General features: G+C 48.7%; 1 protein-coding gene across 1 annotated transcript; it reads left to right on the top strand.

The window, feature by feature from the left end:
- The first annotated feature begins 252 nt into the window (after nt 1-252).
- Nucleotides 253-10,324, top strand: MRPS36 (mitochondrial ribosomal protein S36). The gene is made up of 4 exons (XM_038765682.1): nt 253-313; nt 2,453-2,516; nt 7,567-7,754; nt 10,048-10,324. The coding sequence occupies exons 1-4, from the start codon at nt 275-277 to the stop codon at nt 10,063-10,065; spliced, it is 309 nt and encodes a 102-aa protein (XP_038621610.1). The 5' UTR covers nt 253-274; the 3' UTR covers nt 10,066-10,324.
- Nucleotides 10,325-14,592: the final 4,268 nt, after the last annotated feature.

Consider the following 14,592-nt stretch of genomic DNA (forward strand, 5'->3'; position numbering starts at 1 on the left):
TTAGTGCAGTGCTCTGCACACAGTAAGTCCTCAATAAATACGATTGAATGAATGAATGAATGAAATGACCTCAAGTAACCCCGCCGGCCTAGCAACTGGGGCTGGGGGCGGGGCTTGTGACGTACAGGCCTGTCATTGGTCGGTGGGGCTAGGGGCGGGGCTTGTGACTTGCCGGCTTGTGATTGGTCGGTGCGGGCCCGCTCCCCGTGGCGTCACCGCGCAGCCGCGTCCCCCTCCGCCGCGGCCCGGAAGGAGTTCGTCCGCGGGGGTCACCATGGGCAGCAAGATGGCGGCGGCCAGCAGGGTCGTCGAGGTACGGAGTTTATGGAGCGTTTGGTGAGGCCCGGAGGGGCCGGGCGGCGGGGTTTGGGGAGGGTTGGGGGCGGAGGGGCAGGGGCAGGGGCAGGGGGCCGACGGGCGGCCGGAGGGGAGGGGAGGGGAGGGCAGGGGAGGGCAGGGCGGGAGGGCGGCGCGGCGCCCCCTTCCCTCAGGGGGAGAGCCCGCCCCCCGGGGCTGCCGGCCAATCAGCGGCGGCGAGCCCGCCCTCCCCAGAACTGCCGGCCAATCAGCGGCGGCGCTCCCGGCCTTCGGCCAATAGGGAGAGGCGGAGCCGGGCCTCGGGGCGGTGAGGCGGGCGGGGGCCCCCTCCAGGTCTTCGCTGGGAACTACAATCGGGGGTCGTTGCGGGCAGGCGGGCCGGGCCTTTCTTTTCTTTTATTTCCTTTTTTCGTTTCTTTTCTGTTTTCCTTTCTTTTATTTCCTCTTTTCCTTCCCTTCCCTTTTCCTTTCCTTCCTTCCCCTTTCCTTTTCCTCTTTTCTCTTCTCTTTTCTTTTCTTTCTTTTCTTTCCCTTTTTCCTTTCTTTCCCTTTTCTTTCCTTTTTATTTTCTTTTCTTTATCTTTCCTTTTTTCTTTTCTTTCCCTTTTCCTTTCCTTTCTTTTCTTTTCTTTCCCTTTACTTTTCTTTTCTTTCCCTTTTCTCTTCTTTTTCTTTCCTTTTTCTTTCCCTTTTCTTTCCTTTTCTTTCCCTTTTCTTTCCTCCTTTCCTTCCCTTCCCTTTCCCTTTCCTTCTTTCCCCTTTCTTTTTCCCTTTCCTTTTTCTCTTTACTCTTCTCTTCTTTCTTTTCTTTATTTTCTTTTTCTTTTCTTTTCTTTCAATTTTTCTTTCTTTCCCTTTTCTTTCCTTTTTCTTTTCTTTTCTTTCCCTTTTATTTTTTCTTTTCTTTCCCTTTCCCTTTCTTTTCTTTTCTTTTCTTTTCTTTTCTTTTCCTTTCTTTTCTTTTCTTTCCTTTCCCTTTTCTTTCCTTTTCTTTCCTTTTCGTTCTCTTTTCTTTTTCTTTCCCTTTTCTTTCCCTTTTCTCGTTCCCTTTTCTTTCCCTTTTCTCGTTCCCTTTTCTTTCCCTTCTCTTTTCTTTTTCCCTTTTCTTTTCTTTCCCTTTTCTTTTTTCTTTCCCTTTTCTTTTCTTTTTTCCCTTTTCTCGTTATCTTTTCTCGTTCCCTTTTCTCGTTCCCTTTTCTCGTTCCCTTTTCTCCTTCCCTTTTCTCTTTCCCTTTTCTCTTTCCCTTTTCTCCTTCCCTTTTCTCTTTCCCTTTTCTCTTTCCCATTTCTCTCCCTTTCCCTTTCCCATCAGCTGTGTGACCTCGGGGAAGTCACTTCACTTCTCCGGGCCTCAGTTACCTCATCTGGAAAATGGGAATTAAAACTGTGAGCCCCACGGAGGACAATCTGCTTACCCTGTATTCACCCCAGCGCTTAGAACAGTGCTTGGCACATAGTAAGCGCTTAACAAATACCATCATTATTATTACTATTTTGGGGGTGCACATATCCCAGCCTCTGAGCCAAGCCCTGGGCAACAGGTTGACACTGGCCTGATTTGAGCGCCTATTGATCACCTATGGGCAGGGACCGTGTTTGCTAACTGTTGTATTCTCCCAAGCACTTAGTACAGTGCTGCACACATAATAAGCGCTCATTACATGCCATTGGAAATGATGCTGAATCATTCTTACCACTGGCCGCTAAGCTCCCGCTTTTAGACTATGAGCCCCTTGTTGGGTAGGGATTGTCTCTGTTGCCGAATAGTACTTTCCAAGCGCTTAGTACAGTGCTCTGCACACAGTAAACGCTCAGTAAATACGATGGAATGAATGAATGAGTGAGTGAGAGAGAGTTGGGAAGGGGGTCATTGTAGTGCTCACTAGTTGCTGGTTTTCTACTTCAGGAGTCACAGTGATCCATTTGCGAGTAAATTCTTCCCCGCGATGCCCTCTTTTCACCGATATTCTGAATTTCTAGACTGTGAGCCCGTTCTTGGGTAGGGACCGCCTCTATATGTTGCCAACTTGTACTTTCCAAGTGCTTAGTCCAGGGCTCGGCACACAGTAAGCACTCAATAAATATGAATGGATTCACGGATCAGCCTCACCTCGCTCTTCTCTCTCTGTTTTAGGCAGTGAAGCCCCACACACCATTAATTAAGTTCCCCGACAGAAAAAACAGCCCCAAACTCAACGGTAAGTGCCACCTGTTGAATATAACATTTGCTCCGTTCCAGATTAATCAGTAGAGTCGTCTACTCCCAACCGCCTCCACTCCCTCTCCTCCAATTCCCTCCTTGTCCATTCATTCATTCAGTCGTATTTACTGAGCGCTGACTGTGCGCAGAGCACTGTACTAAGCGCTTGGAAAGTACAAGTCGGCAACAGATGGAGACGGTCCCTACCCAACAACGGGCTCACAGTCTAGACGGGGGAGACAGACAACAAAACAAAACGTGTAGACGGTTGTCAAAATCGTCAGAACGAATAGAATTAAAGCTAGATTCATTCATTCAATCGTATTTATTGAGCGCTTACTGTGTGCAGAGCACTGTACTAAGCGCTTGGGAAGTCCAAGTTGGCAACATCTAGAGACGGTCCCTACCCAACAACGGGCTCACAGTCTAGACGGGGGAGACAGACAACAAAACATGTGGACAGGTGTCAAGTCGACAGAATAAATCGAATTAAAGCTAGATGCACATCATTAACAAAATAAATAGAATAGTAAATTCGTACAAGAAAAATAAATAGAGTAATAAATCAGTACGAACATGTATACAGGTGCTGTGGGGAGGGGAAGGAGCCCGCTTCTAGACTGTGAGCCCGCTGTTGGGTAGGGACCGTCTCTATATGTTGCCATCTTGTCCTTCCCAAGTGCTTAGTACAGTGCTCTGTACACAGTAAGCGCTCAATAAATACGATTGAATGAATGAATGAGAGGAAAAAAGGGGGGCTCAGTCTGGGAAGGCCTCTTGGAGGAGGTGAGCTCTCAGCAGGGCCTATTGTTCCCGTCCCATCCGGCTCCCGCTCCCTTCGTTTGATGGAAACTGCCCTCTCTAAGCTCACCGATGATCCGCTTGTGAAATTTAGCCCCGTCCCAATCCTCCTTGACCTCTCAGCTGCATTCACCTGTCTATATGTATATATGTTTGTACATATTTATTACTCTATTTATTTTATTTGTACATATTTATTCTATTTTATTTTGTTAAGATGTTCTGTCCTGTTGTCCGTCTCCCCCTTCTAGACTGTGAGCCCCGCTGTTGGGTAGGGCCCAGCTCTAGATGTTGCCGACTTGGACTTCCCAAGCGCTTAGTACAGTGCTGTGCACACAGTAAGCGCTCAATAAATACGATGGAATGAATGAATGAATGAATGAGAGGAAAAAGGGGGGCTCAGTCTGGGAAGGCCTCTTGGAGGAGGTGAGCTCTCAGCAGGGCCTATTGTTCCCGTCCCATCTGGCTCCCGCTCCCTTCATTCGATGGAAACTGCCCTCTCTAAGCTCACTGATGATCCGCTTGTGAAATTTAGCCCCGTCCCAATCCTCCTTGACCTCTCAGCTGCATTCACCTGTCTATATGTATATATGTTTGTACGTATTTATTACTCTATTTTATTTGTACATATTTATGCTATTTATTTTATTTTGTTACTATGTTCCGCCCTGTTGTCCGTCTCCCCCTTCTAGACTGTGAGCCCCGCTGTTGGGTAGGGACCGGCTCTAGATGTTGCCGACTTGGACTTCCCAAGCGCTTAGTACAGTGCTGTGCACACAGTAAGCGCTTAATAAATACGATTGAATGAATGAGAGGAAAAAGGGGGGCTCAGTCTGGGAAGGCCTCTTGGAGGAGGTGAGCTCTCAGCAGGGCCTATTGTTTCCATCCCATCCGGCTCCCACTCCCTTCATTTGATGGAAACTGCCCTCTCTAAGCTCACCGATGATCCGCTTGTGAAATTTAGCCCCGTCCCAATCCTCCCTGACGTCTCAGCTGCATTTACCTGTCTATATGTGTATATGTTTTTACGTATTTATTACTCTATTTTATTTGTACATATTTATTCTATTTATTTTATTTTGTTAATGTGTTCTGTCCTGTTGTCCGTCTCCCCCTTCTAGACTGCGAGCCCGCTGTTGGGTAGGGACCGGCTATTTTATTTTGTTAATATGTTCTGTCCTGTTGTCCGTCTCCCCCTTCTAGACTGTGAGCCCCGCTGTTGGGTAGGGACCGGCTCTAGATGTTGCCAACTTGGGCTTCCCAAGCGCTTAGTCCAGTGCTCTGCACACATTAAGCGCTCAATAAATACGATGGAATGAATGAACGAATGCCAAGCACTGTTCTAAGCACTTGGGTAGATACAAGTGCTTAGTCCAGTGCTCTGCACACAGTAAGCGCTCTATAAATACAATAGAATGAATGAATGAATGCAAAGCACTGTTCTAAGCACTTGGGCAGATACAAGCACTTAGTACAGTGCTCTGCGCACAGTAAGCTCTCAATAAATATGATAGAATGAATGAATGAATGCCAAGCACTGTTCTAAGCACTTGGGCAGATACAAGCGCTTAGTCCAGTGCTCTGCACACAGTAAGCGCTCAATAAATGTGGTTGAATGAATGAATTTGATACCATCAGCCACCCCTTTCTCCTTGAAACGTTATCCAACCTCGATTTCACTGACGCCGCCTTGTCCCGGTTCCTCTGACGGCTCTTCCTCCGCCTCCCATCCCGTGACAGCGGGAGGTTCAGTTGGGTCCCCTTCTATTCTCCGCCTCCACCCACCCCCTTGGAAAGCCCATTCACGCCCTCGGCCTCCGCTGCCCTCTCAAACCAGATTCATTCATTCATTCAATCGCATTTATTAAGCGCTTACTATGTGCAGAGCACTGTACTAGGCGCTTGGGAAGTCCAAGTCGGCAACATATAGAGACGGCCCCTACCCAACAACAGGCTCACAGTCTAGAAGGGGGAGACAGACAACAAAACAAAACACTGGGTGGGCGCCCAATAAATACCAGCATTACTTAGCACTCATTCATTCAATTGTATTGAGCGCTTACTGTGTGCAGAGCACTGTACTAAGCGCTTGGGAAGTCCAAGTCGGCAACAGATAGAGACGGTCCCTACCCAACAACGGGCTCACAGTCATGAGACTGACAACAGAACGAAACACGCGGACAGGTGTCAAGTCGTCAGAACAAATAGAATTAAAGCTAGGTGCACATCATGAACAAAATAAACAGAATAGCAAATATGTACAAGTAAAACAGAGTAGTAAATCTGTACAAACATATATACAGGTGCTGTGGGGAGGGGATGGGGAGGAGGATTATGTTTTGAGCGCCGGGATGTAGATACGACGTAATCGGGTTGGACATTGATTACCACATGGAGCTCAGTCTGTATCCCCAGATGATTCCCAAATCTACATCTCCAGCCCGGGTCTCTCTCTCCTCCTCTGCCCCCTCACATTTCCTGGGGAAATGGAAGCAGCGTGGCTCAGTGGAAAGAGCCCGGAGCTTTGGAGTCCGAGGTCCTGGGTTCCAATCCCGACCCCGCCGCTTGTCAGCTGGGTAGGTGACTTGGGGCAAGTCACTTCACTTCTCTGGCCCTCGGTTCCCTCACCTGGAAAATGGGGATTAAGACTGTGAGCCCCACATGGGACAACCTGATCACCTTGTATCCTCCCCAGCGCTTAGAACAGTGCTGGGCACATAGGGAGCGCTTAACAAATACCAACATTATTAAATTATTAATTATTATTATTTCCTCCCGCCTTCAGGACACATCTGCTTGACACCTCAACTTAACATGTCCGAAACAGACCTCCTCATCTCCCCATCCAAACCCCGTCCTCCCTCTGACTCTCCCATCGGACTCTCCCATCATCCCCAGACGGAGCCCCCTTTTTCCTCCCCTCCTCCCCATCCCCCCCGCCCTACCTCCTTCCCCTCCCCACAGCACCTGTATATATGTTTGTGCAGATTTATTACCCTATTTTACTTGTACATATTGACTATTCTATTTATTTTGCCAATGATGTCCATCTAGCTTTACTTCTATCTGTTCTGACGACTTGGACACCTGTCTCCGTGTTTAGTTTTGTCGTCTGTCTCCCCCTTCTAGACTGTGAGCCCGTTGTCGGGTAGGGACCGTCTCTACCCCAAGCGCTTAGTCCAGTGCTCTGCACACAGTAAGCGCTCAATAAATACGAATGAATGAATCACACTAGAGAACACCACTATCCTCCCCGCCTCACAACCCGTAACCTTGGCCTGATGCTTGACTTATCTCCCTCATTCAACCTGCGTATTCAGTCTGTCACTAAATTCTGTCACTTCTACCTTCTCCACACAGCTAATACCCTCCCTTCGTTCTCCATCCAACCCGCAACTACTACTACTACTACTACTAATAATAATAATGATGGCATTTATTAAGCGCTTACTATGTGCAAAGCACTGTTCTAAGCGCTGGGGAGGTTACAAGGTGATCAGCTTGTCCCACGGGGGGCCCACAGTCTTCATCCCCATTTTACAGACGTCCCTCTGCCTCCCGTCTCTCCCCACCCAAATCCTTCCTTCACTGTGGGTCGATTTTCTCAAAATATAATCAGCCCACATTCCCTCACTCTTTAAACACCTCCAGCGGCTGCCCACCCACCTCTGCCTCAAACAGAAACTCCTTACCTAAAGCACGCAGTCGGCTCGTACTAAGAGAAGCAGCGCAGCTCAGTGGGAAAGAGCCCGGGCTTCGGAGTCAGAGGTCATGGGTTCGAATCCCGGCTCCGCCCGCTGTCGGCTGGGTGACTCTGGGCAAGTCACTTCTCTGGGCCTCAGTTCCCTCATCTGGAAAATGGGGATGGAGACTGGGAGCCCCCCGTGGGACAACCTGATCGCCTTGTAACCTCCCCAGCGCTTAGAAGAGTGCGTTGCACATAGTAAGCGCTTAATAAATGCTATCATTATGATTATTATTGCACGCCCACCCTCAAAACGGCAACAGCATTGACCCCTCACCCTCAAAGCCCTCCTCCAGCCCCGAGCCCCACAACCGCCTGACGACATGGGCGCTTCCGCCACCCGTCTGCCGGGTCGCTTTGGGTCGCCGCTCTGTGCCTCAGTTTCCCCATCCGTCAAACAGGGAGCTAGACTGTGTCCGACCGTCCAACTCCCTCGGCGCTTAGCACGTAGTCGGCGTTTAACAGATACCGGAAAGGTAACCTCTCCGACCCTTGGTTTCAGTCACCGACGCCCTACAGTCGATGGCGTCGCCGCCGCCGGCCGCCTCCCCGCCGCGGCATCCCGCGGGAGGGAGACCGCCGGGCTTACCCATCAGCCGGGGCCCGCCGGACACGGCCGAAATCGTCAAAACGTTACCTCAGAAATACAGGCGGAAACTCATGTCGCCCGAGGAGATGGAGTTCATTACGGTAAGTTGGGTCCTTCCCTCTGTCATCATCATCATCAATCGTATTTATTGAGCGCTTACTGTGCGCAGAGCACTGGACTAAGCGCTTGGCAAGTACAAGTTGGCAACATATAGAGACGGTCCCTACCCAACGGTGGGCTCACAGTCTAAAAACTGTGCCTCAGAAGCTTCCGGACAACGCCCGAGCATTCAAATCCATTTTTACCCCCCGCGTCCCCAGATTCCGTCAAATGGTAGAGAAGCAGCGTGACTCAGGGGAAAGAGCCCGGGCTTTGGAGTCAGAGGTCGTGGGTTCAAATCCCGGCTCCGCCACTTAGCTGTGTGACCTTGGGCAAGTCACTTCACTTCTCTGGGCCTCAGTTCCCTCATCTGTAAAATGGAGATGAAGCCCGTGAGCCCCCTGTGAGACAACCTGATCACCTTGTAACCTCCCCAGCGCTTAGAACAGTGCTTTGCACATAGTAAGCGCTTAACAAATGCTATCATCATTATTATTATTACTCACATTTTTTCCCACTCTCTTCCCACATATTGGGGGGTGGGCCGGAGGGCAACATCCTCTCCACCCCCCTTTCCTCTCCTCCTTCCATCCCCCCGATGATCCGTCCGTCCAAAGAACCGACAGGCACCGAGCTACTAGAACCGAGACGACAGAGCTTTCCATCGGGACTAATAACGATGGCGTTTGTTAGCGCTTACTGTGTGCCAAGCACTGTTCTAAGCGCTGGAGAAGTTACAAGGTGATCAGGTTGTCCCACGGGGGACTCACAGTCTTCATCCCCATTTTCCAGATGAGGGAACTGAGGCCCAGAGAAGTGAAGTGACTTGCCCAAAGTCACACAGCTGACAGTTGGCGGAGCCGGGATTTGAACCCATGACCTCTGACTCCAAAGCCCAGGCTCTTTCCACTGAGCCACACTGCTTCTTATATTAGAACTGAGACGGCAAGAGGTTTCCATCGGGAATAATAATGATGGCATTTGTTAGCGCTTACTATGTGCCAAGCACTGTTCTAAGCCCTGGGATGGATGCAAGGTGATCAGGTTGTCCCACGGGGGGCTCACAGTTTTAATCCCCATTTTCCAGATGAGGGAACTGAGGCCCAGAGAAGTGAAGTGACTTGCCCAAAGTCACACAGCTGACAGTTGGCGGAGCCGGGATTTGAACCCATGACCTCTGACTCCAAAGCCCGGGCTCTTTCCACTGAGCCACACTGCTTCTCAAATTAAAACTGAGACGACAAGAGGTTTCCATCGGGAATAATAATGATGGCATTTTTTAGTGCTTACTATGTGCCAAGCACTGTTCTAAGTGCTGGGATGGATGCAAGGTGACCAGGTTGTCCCACGGGGGGCTCTCAGTTTTAATCCCCATTTTCCAGATGAGGGAACTGAGGCCCAGAGAAGTGAAGTGACTTGCCCAAAGTCACACAGCTGATGGCAGAGCTGGGATTTGAACCCATGACCTCTGACTCCAAAGCCCGGGCTCTTTCCACTGAGCCACGCTGCTTCTCATAATAGAACTGAGACGACAGAAGTTTCCATCGGGAATAATAATGATGGCATTTATAATAATAATGTTAGCATTTATTAAGCACTTACTATGTGGAAAGCACTGTTCTAAGCACTGGGGAGGTTAACAAGGTGATCAGGTTGTTCATTCTTCATCCCCATTTTCCAGATGAGGGAACTGAGGCACAGAGAAGTGAAGTGACTTGCCCAAAGTCACACAGCTGACAAGTGGCGGAGTCGGGATTTGAACCCATGACCTCTGACTCCAAAGCCCGGGCTGTTTCCACTGAGCCATACCGTCTCCCCCATAGTAGCGTCTCCCCCCGTAGCGCTTGTTAGCGCTTGCTATGTGCCAAGCACTGTTCTAAGCGCTGGGATGGATGCAAGGTGATCAGGTTGTCCCACGGGGGGCTCACGGTCTTAATTCCCATTTTCCAGATGAGGGAACTGAGGCCCAGAGAAGTGAAGTGACTTGCCCAAAGTCGCACAGCTGACAGTTGGCGGAGCCGGGATTTGAACCCATGACCTCTGACTCCAAAGCCCGGGCTCTTTCCACTGAGCCACGCTGCTTCTCAGTCAGTCGTATTTATTGAGCGTTTACTGTGTGCAGAGCACTGGTCTAAATGCTTGGGAGAGTCCAGCGGATCGTGGATCATCATCAATCGTATTTATTGAGCGCTTACTATGTGGATCGCCCACAATGAGTTTACAGCCTCGCTCCTGCGATATCAGGGGCTTTGGCCATCACACCGCTCTCATCACCCTAATCCTCTTCTCTTTCAGCGCGGAGGTCCTGAATAGTCCCTGAAGACCCCCCTCATTTCCCGTTCTCAGGCAGAAAAGCAACTGTTGTCTTCACAGTAAAGGCCTTCCCCCAAATCACAAACGCTAACCGTACACGGGATCCTTTGAATAAAGACCCTGGAGAAATGGTAAGAAGCGACCGACGATTCAGAGACACTCTGCGCCGCGGTTGTCGCGTTGTTAGATCAGCTTGGCTGGAAGAAACCAGCCGAAGAATTGAGTATTTCAACTGATTAAAATAGAGGCTTTTTCCCTAGCTGGCCTCTCCGTTTAATTTGGATTTTCAGCTCTCGCCACAGCCGAGCCGACGGGGGTTTCGCGTCCCGTGACCTCTATCAATCCATCCATCCATCGGGGGTAGTTATTCATTCATTCATTCATTCAATCATTCATTCATTCAATCATTCAATCATTCATTCATTCATTCAATCAATCGTATTTATCGAGCACTTACTGTGTGCAGAGCACTGTACTAAGCGCTTGGGAAGTCCAAGTTGGCAACATATAGAGGCGGTCCCCATTGAGCGCTTACCATGGGCGGAGCACAATACCGGCGCTTGGGAGGTATTCATTCATTCATTCAATCGTATTTATCGAGCGCTTACTGTGTGCAGAGCACTGTACTAAGCGCTTGGGAAGTATAAGTTGGCAACATATAGAGGCGGTCCCTATTGAGCGCTTATCGTGGGTGGAGCACAATACCAGCGCTTGGGAGGTATTCATTCATTCAGTCGTATTTATCGAGCGCTTACTGTGTGCAGAGCACTGTACTAAGCGCTTGGGAAGTACAAGTTGGCAACATATAGAGACGGTCCCTATTGAGCGCTTACCATGGGCGGAGCACAATACCGGCTCTTGGGAGATTACGAGATAACGGCGTTGGTTAGCCATGTTCCCTGCCTGTCCCTCCCCCTAGACGGCAAGCTGACCATGGGCAGGGATAATCACCGTTTTTGGTCGTATTGTACTCTCCCAAGCGCTTAGTACAGTGCTCTGCACACGGTAAACGCTTAATAAATATGATTGACTGATTGAATGAACGCCCGCAACAAGCTTACAGCCTAGAGGGGGATTTCCCATGCTCTTCCCATGCTTTTATTGATGTTTTTACCATTCCAATCAACTGCGGGAAATAGCGTATTCGGGCAGAAAAGCAGGGGGGCTCAGTGGAAAGAGCCCGGGCTTGGGAGTCGGACGTCGTGGGTTCGAATCCCGGCTCCGCCACGTGTCAGCTGTGTGACTTGGGGCTAGTCGCTTCATCATCATCATCATCAATCGTATTTATTGAGCGCTTACTGTGTGCAGAGCACTGGACTAAGCGCTTGGAAAGTACAAGTTGGTAACATATAGAGACAGTCCCTACCCAGCAGTGGGCTCACAGTCTAAAAGGGGGAGGCAGAGAACAAAACCAAACATACTAACAAAATAAAATAAATAGAATAGATATGTACAAGTAAAATAAATAAATAAATAGAGTAATAAACATGTACAAACATATATATTTCTGGGCCTCGGTTTCCTCACCTGGAAAACGGGGATTCAGACTGCGAGCCCCACATGGGACAACCTTGATTACCTTGGATCCCCCCAGCGCTTCGAACAGTGCTGGGCACATAGTAAGCGCTTAACAAACACCAACATAATTATCGTTATTATTAGAAAACGTCAGAAAAATGTCCCGGGAGGGCTCATCGTCGTCAGTGGTGATTCAAAATATATGCCCGTGTCCGCGTACGCGGGTGGGATTGGAGCCAGGAGTTGGCGTGCCTTCCTTCCTTCATTTGTTCATTCAATCGTATTTATTGAGCGCTTACTGTGGGCAGAGCACTGTACTAAGCGCTTGGGAAGTACAAGTTGGCAACATATATAGAGAATGGGCTCATAATGTAAGCCAAACGTACCGTGAAGGGAGGCGTTCAGGGTTGTTTGCTCTGATAATTGCCGTCTAGGCTCCGGCCTCCCAACTGATTTTAAAAAGCTCCGTCCATTTGCCTTTCTTTCCTTCTTTTTCGTTCTGATTCCCCCCGGCGACGGCAGATCAGATCAGAGCGAGGATGTGCGTTAAGGGCTCAGTGGGGACAGGGAGGAGATTGAGAAAAAGTGAATAGGGCGGGAGGAGATTGAGAAAAAGTGAATAGGGCGGTATTAGAAGAGCCAAATGTCGGTTGGGTCGACTTGGGAGTCGAGTGGGGTCAGATAAGACGGGGAGAGCTGATTGAGGGGTTTACCTCACACCCACAACTACTTTACAGAGCCAGAATATTCAAATTCAATTACCGAAAATTCAGAAAAACAAATGATACTTCGCCTCAAAAGGGTCCTTCATTAGCGTGAAATAATTGTCGGTTGGGGGGGCCTCCAAAGGGTCCTTCATTAACTTGAAATGATTGTCGTTTGGGGGGTTCTTGAAAATTGTGATTTTTAAACCCTATGAAAAAGTGTGAATACCGTGATTATTTAGAGATTGAACTTCCCTGCTTGGATTTTTTAGGCCCCTAGAGACATGCTTGAAAAATCATCGGCCTAAACAGTAAGTCCTCAATCAATCAATCAATCAATCAATCATATTTATTGAGCGCTTACTGTGTGCAGAGCGCTGTACTAAGCACTTGGGAAGTACAAGTCGGCAACATCTACAGACGGTCCCTACCCAACAGTGGGCTCACAGTCTAAAAGGGGGAGACAGAGAACAAAACCGAACATACTAACAAAATAAAATAAATAGAAAAGATATGTACAAGTAAAATAAATAAAACTAGAGTAATAAATATGTACAGACATATATACATATAAACAGGTGCTGTAGGGAAGGGAAGGAGGTAAGATTGGGGGGATGGAGAGGAGGACGAGGGGGAGAGGAAGGAAGGGGCTCAGTCCATTATCAATCAAGATAAATGATAATTTGTAGTCCAAAAAACTGAATAAAAACTTCCTCTTTTACAAAAGTGGAGGTTTTTTGGTGTCATTCATTCATTCAATCGCATTTATTGAGCGCTTACTGTGTGCAGAGCACTGTACTAAGCGCCTGGGAAGTCCAAGTTGGCAACATCTAGAGACGGTCCCTACCCAACCGCGGGCTCGCAGTCTAGAAGGGGGAGACGGACAACAAAACCAAACATATTAACAAAATAAAATAAACAGAATAGTTTCAGGAATGCCTGATGTGTACTTACCTTGTCTTTAAAAAGATCTCCCTTAATGGGGGGTATTTTAAAAATAAAATAAGGCAGTCACACAGCTCTGTTGATACTGTGGGCAGAGCACTGTAAGGCCCTACTGAGAGCTCACCCCCTCCAGGAGGCCTTCCCAGACTGAGCCCCTTCCTTCCTCTCCCCCTCGTCCCCCTCTCCATCCCCACCATCTTACCTCCTTCCCTTCCCCGCTGCACCTGTATATATGGATATATGTTTGTACATATTTATTACTCTATTTATTTTACTTGTACATATCTATTCTTTTTATTTTATTTTGTTAGTATGTTTGGCTTTGTTCTCTGTCTCCCCCTTTTAGACTGCGAGCCCACTGTTGGGTAGGGACTGTCTCTATACGTTGCCAACTTGCACTTCCCAAGCGCTTAGTACAGTGCTCCGCACACAGTAAGTGCTCAATAAATACGATTGATGATGATGATGATTAATACCGCGTCCATTTCACTGGATGGGGGTCAGAATTTATCTTCAAGAGGTTCTTCTCGCGGTTCTCCGACTCCATCAGAGACGGAAGGGATTCCGAGGGCCTGCTGACGGTTTTTCTCCGGAAATGCCGAGACACTCGGGGAAGTCTCCGTGGCTTGAATTCCTACGGTCTAAAACGCCCGGGCTTTGGAGTCAGAGGTCATGGGTTCGAATCCCGGCTCCGCCGCATGTCTGCTGTGTGACCTTGGGCAAGTCACTCCACTTCTCCGAGCCTCAGTTACCTCATCTGTAAAATGGGGATTAAGACCGTGAGCCCCACATGGGACAACCTGATCACTTTGTATCCCCCCAGCGCTTAGAACAGTGCTTTGCACAGAGTAAGCGCTTAACAAATGCCGACATTATTATTATTATCCATCCAACTGAGAATTGCACTTTCTAGACGGAGCTGTCTAGAACTGTCTCCCCCTTTTAGACTGTGAGCCCACTGTTGGGTAGGGACTGTCTCTATATGTTGCCAATTTGTACTTCCCAAGCGCTTAGTACAGTGCTCTGCACATAGTAAGCGCTCAATAAATACGATTGAGGATGATGATGATGATGAAGAACTATGGTTTTCGCCAGGCCCCGGGGGATTTCCTACATTCCAGTTGGTGTCACTTCATTCATTCAGTCGTATTTATTGAGCGCTGACTGCGTGCCGAGCACTGTACTAAGCGCTTGATATGCATAATAGTACTAATAATAATGATGGTATGTGTTCATGCAGCCGCTCGCGGCTCAGTGGAAATAGCACAGGCTTTGGAGTCAGAGGTCTTGGGTTCAAATCCCAGCCCTCCCAATTGTCAGCTGTGTGACTTTGGGCAAGTCACTTCACTTCTCTGGGCCT

This window comes from Tachyglossus aculeatus, chromosome 23 (assembly GCF_015852505.1).
Source record: "Tachyglossus aculeatus isolate mTacAcu1 chromosome 23, mTacAcu1.pri, whole genome shotgun sequence".
In the NCBI taxonomy this organism is placed as follows: domain Eukaryota; kingdom Metazoa; phylum Chordata; class Mammalia; order Monotremata; family Tachyglossidae; genus Tachyglossus; species Tachyglossus aculeatus.

Excerpts from the sequence above, each read along its gene's own strand:
- MRPS36 (XM_038765682.1), top strand. The coding sequence starts at position 275 with ATGGGCAGCAAGATGGCGGCGGCCAGCAGGGTCGTCGAG. Across the intron at positions 314-2,452 it reads CGGCCAGCAGGGTCGTCGAG|GCAGTGAAGCCCCACACACC; the intron begins GTACGGAGTTTA and ends TCTCTGTTTTAG. Across the intron at positions 2,517-7,566 it reads AAACAGCCCCAAACTCAACG|TCACCGACGCCCTACAGTCG; the intron begins GTAAGTGCCACC and ends CCTTGGTTTCAG.